This window comes from Paramisgurnus dabryanus, chromosome 5 (genome assembly GCF_030506205.2).
Source record: "Paramisgurnus dabryanus chromosome 5, PD_genome_1.1, whole genome shotgun sequence".
Lineage (NCBI taxonomy): Eukaryota > Metazoa > Chordata > Actinopteri > Cypriniformes > Cobitidae > Paramisgurnus > Paramisgurnus dabryanus.
Genome location: NC_133341.1, coordinates 10,757,757 through 10,766,429, shown reverse-complemented (window position 1 = coordinate 10,766,429; position 8,673 = coordinate 10,757,757). Strand labels below are relative to the sequence as shown.

At 35.1% G+C, this 8,673-nt stretch overlaps 1 protein-coding gene across 1 annotated transcript; it reads left to right on the top strand.

Annotated features, from left to right (window-relative positions):
• tbx16l (T-box transcription factor 16, like) lies at positions 1-8,195 on the top strand. Its single transcript, XM_065266777.2, has 9 exons — positions 1-85; positions 243-396; positions 536-638; positions 2,959-3,123; positions 3,274-3,423; positions 3,754-3,824; positions 5,831-5,904; positions 6,018-6,225; positions 6,789-8,195. The coding sequence occupies exons 1-9, from the start codon at positions 1-3 to the stop codon at positions 7,411-7,413; spliced, it is 1,635 nt and encodes a 544-aa protein (XP_065122849.2). The 3' UTR covers positions 7,414-8,195.
• The last annotated feature ends 478 nt before the right edge of the window (positions 8,196-8,673 follow it).

Sequence of the window (8,673 nt, the reverse complement as noted above, 5' to 3'; positions counted from 1 at the left end):
ATGTATCTACCAGAGGAACGGACTGTGTCGGACTTTCCTTACCAGATGAGTCCTTTGACCCCCAGTTATGGATATTATTCACAAGGTAAACCTGATTTATTCCAGTTTTATTATTGACTTTATAGAGGAAAAAATTATTAAAAAGGGTTGTTATAATAAAAACTAATTTTGTTGTGGAGATGCAGTGCTGTAAATATTTAAGAGTGGTGCATGAATACTGAAATTGTCCTATTATTGATCAGACTGTAAGGAACCTATTTGCCGAAGTCAGCACAGGATAAACAGTGTTGAAGCAGAACTAACCTCACTGCCTGTTCATGTATCTCTGCAATGTCGTGAGCTTTGGGACAAATTCAGCGGTATCGGCACAGAGATGCTGATAACTAAATCTGGCAGGTATGCACATAGGCCTACAATTGCTGAGAACATTTTAAGTATTCATTTAAATATTAAAATGAAACATTAACAAAGGCCAAATGATGACTTTATCAGAACGGATCCTCCAGCGTGTTGATCGTTTGTTTTGGTTTATTAGGCGGATGTTTCCCAGCTGCAAAGTAACAGTGACGGGCCTGAATCCTAAAGTGAAGTACATGGTGATAATGGACATGGTGCCGTTTGATAACCACAAGTACAAGGTAACTCCCCTCCACCCCTCCCTTCAGTTACATACAAATATCTTCATATAATCTCAATGACATACACACCTAGCAACACTAGTTTCCATCACCATTCATTTAACATTAAAACCTCTTAACTGTTACTCGTTCCTCTGGAGGAACACCTGAGTTTACTTCAATATTTTGCATGTAAATGTTTATTGGATCATGACAAACTATTTTTTTTTGGAAACAAGTTTTATAAAATATATTTGGCAGGGAGAGTAATTGATTCATTTATTATAAGAGTGCACCTCAAAACATTGATAATCCTGCTAAATGTCACTGTCCCACCAGCGGGACGCCTACAACTACTTCAGTGGATGGCATGCATTTCTTGTCTAATCATGACAAACTATATATTGTTTAAAAGCTTTAAGAGTGTAGTTTTCATTTGTTCTTCATAATTTTGAGAAAAGATCAACATAGTGCAAGTCATTTTCTAAAAAATGTCACTGGCCTTCAAGCGGGCCCACTTGTTTTAACATATTTATAACACTAATACCCTATCCTAAACCTACATCTTTGGAAAGCTCTATGGGTGTAGTTTTTATATTTCATCACAATTTTTGGAAAATTATGACGTAGTGAGAGTCAGTTTCTAAAATGTAATGGGACACAGATGGGCTCATGTAGTTTTTTTTGTTACATGACCCCCCCATGCATATTAATTGTTATATATTCATAACACTATATCCTAGTATAAATCAAACTATATATCATTGGAAAGCTCTAAGAATGTATTTTTTATATTTCAAAACATTTTAGTATGCAGTGACAGTAATTTATTAATTTGTGACAAATGTATGCAGCAAACAATTGACACCTAGTGGCCTTTGTTGGTAAAACCACTTAATAAGTGACACAAACCAAATTTTTTGTGATTTTAACTTGAAATTTGGATCACAACTACTTGAGACTTATTGCTTCATGTTACATGATTACTTTTGTGAAACATTTACATTTTTTATTTATCAAATTAATATGTTTTTGTATTATTTTTAATAATTAAAATACATTTAAACGGCCATAACAATTTTTCTGTTAAATATTTTCCCCATCAATTTAAGGTGCACATCAACTTTTCACCCCCCCCCCACTCAAAAGGTGTTTAATACGACAGTTTAATACGCTCATTTTTGTCCAATTATTAATTTATATAAATCTCGATCTCTGTTCTGTGATTTATTGACAGATCCGGAGCACATATTTTCAGTTGCCCATGATTGTTCTTAATGTATATATTACATAAAAAATATAATAAGTTATAAATAAGTCAAGTTATGATGTTACATGTTTGGATATTTTATACAAATGCATATTTTATTAGTACGTTCCCTGGTTATGGAGCCCTTGACTTTTATAATGCTATACCACAATACTCTACCAAATAGATAGTAAGTCTACATATACAGAAGTGGCCAAATGTCCAACTTTAAACAATTAACATATTATGCTATTTATTTGAATATTTTATTAAAAATGCATTAACTATTTTTGCATGTTGCATTGGTGTGTTTGGAATATAAGCTCAGCTTTGATGAGAATTTAAAGAAAATTACACACACATGCAAATTATCCACAAAAGAGGATAAAAGATAAAATTATACTCAATGTATGCTTTCACAGCAAGCAAGAACCGAGACATTGAAATGACAGCTAAATATAGACCCAATTTAGTCCGGCTATGAGTAACCCACTTCTATCCTAAATAACCTTGAATCTGGTTACATGCCATTTTTGCCAAAATAACTTGAAGATGTATGATATTCCAACATTTAAGCAAAGTCAACAGGTGTTCAGGTGTTTGCTTTCATTTGTTTTAAATGTATATGTATCGTCTAACCTTGGGCTATGGTAGATTTCTATTAGACTTTCACTGACAGCTCAAATTTAGCCAAAATTGCTTGCTCTGTTATTACTTTTTGTTTTTAGCTTTTGTTTTAATGCACTTTTTTGTATACTCAAAAATAAATAAATAAATAACATGTGGTTTGTCTTCGCCAAATTGTTTTGTTGAATGGCTTAAAAATGTAGTGTTTTGTCCATTTCATACTACATACCTCCTATTTTGATTATTTAGTATGAAATAAACAAAACACTACATTTTACAAATATCAGACCAATTTCACCCCAATGGACATCACTTTTGAATACCATACTGTACATATCGTACATAATAAATATTTTATGTGTTTAAATATTTATACATGGCATGAACCAAATGCAAAAACTACTAATCAATGACAAAATAATGCATTGCTAACTGTAACTGTGTTCTACTGTTGTATTATTGCAGTGGAATAAGGATCAATGGGAAGTCGGTGGTTCAAGTGATCCACACCTCCCCAACCGATTCTTCATCCACCCAGATTCTCCTGCATCTGGTGATAAATGGATGCAGTATCCGATCTCCTTCCACAAGCTCAAACTAACCAACAACACACTGAATTCCAGTGGCCTGGTGAGGTGACATCCTGTTTTGGCCATGATGAGGACATTTTCATATGAAAAAAAATCATATGACGCATAGCTTTATGATTAGTGAAGGTGAAGACTTTCTTTTGCATTGCATGTGCTACTTGCTTTATGGCAACATTTCTCTTATCTTTAGGTGGTTCTTCACTCTATGCATAAATACCAGCCTCGTCTACACATAGTTCAATCTCCAGACCCCAGTAACCCTTATGTGCATGGAGGTTACCTGCGTTTTACCTTTCCTGAGGCTGCCTTTATAGCTGTTACAGCCTACCAGAACCAGGAGGTGAGACCAATCAATGCAAAACTTATGAAAACATGTAAAACATGGAAAATAAAGAGATAAGCGATCTGGTCCATTTGCCCTTAAATGTGCTATGTTAGTGTTCCGCTGCCATCTAGTGGCTCAAATGATCTAATAAAACAAAATTTCTGCAAAACCCTAGCATAACATTTTTTTAAAAACATTTTGTGCATAAAAAAGTTTAACATTTATTGGATATAAAATCCAAAGTTTTACAAGTCTGTTTTAGTAAATGCTAATGATATATTCATTTGCATGTTTGTGGTCTTTTAGTGAATGTACTTTTCACCCTTTTGATCTTTCTTAACACAGATTACAAAACTCAAGATTGACAACAACCCCTTTGCTAAAGGCTTTCGTGACAATGGATTGAACAGGAAAAGGTGAGAGGGAAAACTAATAATCTATGGGGTGGTTTTCCTGACAGGTATAAGATTAAGCTTTAAACTAGGCTTTAGTAATATTATAGGCTGTTTTTACACCCTACAAAAAACATTACTGGTGTGCATCTTGTGACAAACTATGGCACAGATATATTTTAATATATGTCAGTGCTGTGCAGGCTGTTTTCAGTTAAGACACCTCAAACATATTTTTTAATATGGGACTAGGTTAGATTGATCTCACGGAAAGTAGTATTATATATAATTTGATTAATTTATTTGTGTCCATGGCACGGAAATAAGCTTTTATTCGTGCCTGGAGCACGAATGTCTTTTTCATGTCAATCGCACAAATTTCTATAAATAGTTTCTTTTCTATAAATTCTTTTTCGTTTCATTGTATGTATTGTTTTCTCATTGTTTTTTTCCTATTTTTAAACATTGTCACTTGGGGTTGCTTGCGTTTTCAAAATATGTGTTTGTTGCGTCATGTAAACCATGTGCATCACGTGTTTTGTCAAAATAAGTGCCTGCTGCACACGCGTCAAAACCGTTTATGATAAAAGAGACGCTCACGTTCACAAAATACACGCAAGACACTCCCTTAACAGTAAACTCTGATTTCGCATGGGATTATGCGAGTACGCGAGCGTCTCTTTTATCATAAACCCTTTAGATGCATCTACAGCAGGCACTTATTTTGACAAGACTTGTAATGCACACAGGATCTCTCGAGGCGCAGAACACATATTTTGAAAAAAGCAACCACACACATGACGGGCTTACATACATGTTGTGACGAACTTCGCATCAAGCGCCATTTGAAAAAAGAACTCACCGGGCGCCACTGAGTTAGAATCACTTTCTGTTACATTTTTAGACATCCTAACCCAAACCCCAACTCTTGCCCCAACTCCAGGCAGGAATAGTTTTAAAAGCGGAAGAAAAACATGTAGAAACTAATACATAAAAGTACATAACCCAAACCCCAAATCTATTCCCAAGCGACAATGATTTAAAAATGCGAAAATAATACATAGAATGGCACAAAAAAGAAAGTTATTTCTAGAAATTTTTGACACGAAAAAGACATTCCTGCTCAAGCACGAAAAAGCTGAATTTCGTGACATGGACACGAATAAATGTATAACATTTTTGTGACTGTAACACGAATTGCCGTGAGATCATGTTGTACTAGGCTTTAGCCCTGTCTGGGAAACTGTCCCTATATGTAATATTTTAAAGGAAATTAGATCGCCTAATGGTGCACTCCCAGAAGAAAAGGTTGGCTACATGAAGATACAACAGTTGTCACCGGGGTGGTACGTTTTTAAAGCAACACTAAAGACTTATTGCTCTTTGCTCCCCCTACAGGTTAGAAGCTTAATTGTTCATTACCACTGTCGTAAATACTGCAGCATAGCTGGCTCTGATTGGATTGTAGGTCTGTCGTAAAGCAAGTTTTTGTAGTTTTCACTCGAACTACAGGACCACTACCCGACGGTTGGAAACTTCTTTAGTGCGGTTTTGGCCGATAGAGGGCTGCAAAGCGAATGTGAAAGTGCCATTCACCCTGTTTTGAGTGGATGAACCACTGAAACTTTTTTGGAAACGTTATTTTAAGGTAAAAAAAACTCTTTGGTGTTGCTTTAAAAAGAACCTTAGAGGTACATATTAGGACCTTTTTAAAAGGTACCCCCCCAGTGACAAAGAGGTACAGCTTTTGTACCTTTATTTCTGAGAGTTTGGACTGTTTTTTTGCCTATTTTAAATTTCTGTTATAACAAATATACACACATACAATATAATATGTTTTATAGAGCGGACCAGAAGGAAATTACATTGCATTTTTGTGAAAAAAAAAAGTAATTTATTTTAACCATTTATGTGAATCAGCTGAATCCTGTTTTATTGTTAGATTGCTATTACTTAAGAACCGAGATCCGTCTCAACCCTGATCAGTAATCCTAATGTTCTGATTTTTTATATATTTTTCTTCCATTGAGGTTTAGAGACAGAGAGACCAAGGATTCAAACCAACAGGAAAAACAGAATTTGAGTTTGACACAAAAGGAGCAAAGTATGATTTCTTGAGAGATATTTTCTATATGTGAAAGTGCTTTATAGCATATTCCTAGACCATATGCAGCTTGTTGTTTAGCCTGTCACTTTGTGCCCACTAACATTAAACAGTAGGACGGCTGAAGGAGGAAGAGCATGCGGATGTGACTGTGTCCAGTTCTGTAGACCACAGCTCTTCAGTGAGTTCTTCAGACGGGATGCTTTCCTCTAACGTGGTTAATCCATTTATATCAGCATTCATAAACCCAAGCCCTACTGGATCACCTTCACCCCATCAAACACACACAATACTCAGCCTCAATAACAGAAACTTGAACAGGTGAGTTTTAGTCTGAATGTGCCTGTAGACATCAAACACCAACTATTTTATTGGAATTACGCTAATTCTGCTACTGAAATGATTAGTTGACCCCCCCCCAAATAAAAATTCTGTCAACTTCAAGTACGTCCAAATCTATGTGATAAAAGTTTGAACAGTGGCAGCCGGTGACTTCTCTTCTGAGGGTGCAAATTCAAAATATGTGTTCTAAGTGTTATTTGAACCTATGTGCATCATGCTTCATGTCAAAATAACGCTAAATACATGTTTTGACAAGGTTTGCATCGTGCGCCCTCGAAAAAGAAGTTAGAATATTTAACTATTAGAACGTAGAAACTTAAAAACATTGTCATTTTATCACTTATTTGATAGTCGTCATATATAAAGGAATAGTTCTTCCAAAAAAATTCCTTTAACTTACTTAGCTTCATGCAATATGAGATGTATAAGACTTATTTTCTTAAAGGTCCACTTAAAGCGAAACAGCCATAATTAAACTTTATGGTACATTCAGATTGATGTGAATTTGAATTCTGGTTTGATAATACCTCTTTTCTCTCCAGTCCCAACTGTGTCAGAGCCTCTAGCCTTCAAAATCTTCGTACGGCTCTGCCCATGGTTCAAAGTTCCTGTACCCAGTCCTCTACAGTAGAAATCAATCTCAACAGACTTCAATCTCAGCTCAGCAGTCCTCTAATCCCTCATCATCATCACCAACACAGTCCCATCATCCAACCCATCCAAGCCCAAAATCCTCAGCTCCAGCCTTATTTTCAGACCCCTTCCCATCACACCCGGCAATGTCCTGAAGTGGACCTCCCACTCTCTCTGCCTCCCAAACTTAGCCGGATGCAACTACCTGAAAGTGCTCTCAAGAACCTGGAGATGACGCCTGCTCACTTCAAACCCCTCACCAACATCCTCAACAGGATCCAGGTTCGAGCATTCGCCTCTGAGAAGGTCCAACAAAATTTCTCCCAACACGAGCAGTACCCCAGAGAGACACAAAGGGAGCTTCCTTCACAGATTTATCCAGATGTTCAGGAGTACATTGGTCAGCAATTTGCATTAAACAGCATGCAGGCTCAACAAGCAAGAGACAATCAGGATGATCACAGATTACAGATTGACTTTTCCTATGCAAGACCACCCTTTGAATACTACAGTAAACAGCACAATGGAAAATAAGTTTTTTTTTCAGTTATTAACCAAATTATGTCCCATTTTGTTGCTTTTTTACCAAAAGTTTGCATTCTGTGTCAATTTTTCAGCCAAAGTATGTAAATATAGTTTTCTGTGGCATCTGAGATTGTTGCTTTCTTTAAGTTAAGCGTCGTCCCGTATACGGGACCCCGAAGTTTACTTCAATATTGTTGATGTAAATTTAAATTTATCACTACTACAAACTATATATTGTTGGAAAGGTATAAGCGTCTAAAATAGACATTTCAACAGTGTTTTATAAAATAGATTATGTAGGGAGAGTAATTGATTCATTTATGAAGAGAGAGTGCAACAAAACATTAATATCCTACTATATGTTACTGTCCCGCCAGTGGGATGCCATATCTTGACTAACTATATATCATTGGAAAGCTCTGAGAGTGTAGTTTTCAAATTTTATCACCATATTGGGGAAATTATGATGTAGTGAGAATCAGTTTCTAAAATGTCATGGGGCCACAGGTGGACCCAATTTGTTTTTACATATGTATAGCACTAATACCCTATTCAAAACCTAAACAATTTTGATATTGTCAATTTTATATCCTATTATAAATCTACAAAAATGTTGACAAACTATATATCATTGTAAAGCTCTAAGAATGTAGTTTTCATATTTCAAAACGTTTTAGCCGTAATAATAATGCAGTTACAGTAATTTATTAATTTGTGACAAGAATATGCAGCAAAGCTTTGAAACCTAGTGGCCATTGTTGGTAAAACCACTAAAAGTGACACAAACCTATTTTTTTTTTGTGATTTTAACTTGAAATTTGGATCACAGCTGCTTGAGGCTTATGGCTTCATGTTTACATTATTACTTTGAGATATTTACCTATATTTTTTTAATAAAATAAATATTTTATTGGATTATTTTTATTTATTAAAATAAATGAAAACTACTATAACATTTTTTCTGTTTAATATTTCCACTTCAGTGAAAAACCCTAAATTGTCTTCTTTAAAACAAGACAAAAAAATAAATAAATGCCTGTTATATTCATTTAAAGATGCACTTCAACTTTTCACCCCCCCACTCAAAAGGGTGGGGTGACACCTAAGAGGTTTTAAGTAAAGTCTATATTTATGGTAAAGTATGTTTTTTTGAGCGACCCGTCACTAAAATTATTTTAGTTATGCTCATTATTATGTAACCATCATAAATAATTTTCTTCTTTTTGAAAATGTACATTTGGTAGTTCTAGTGTACAACAGTGTGTGGTT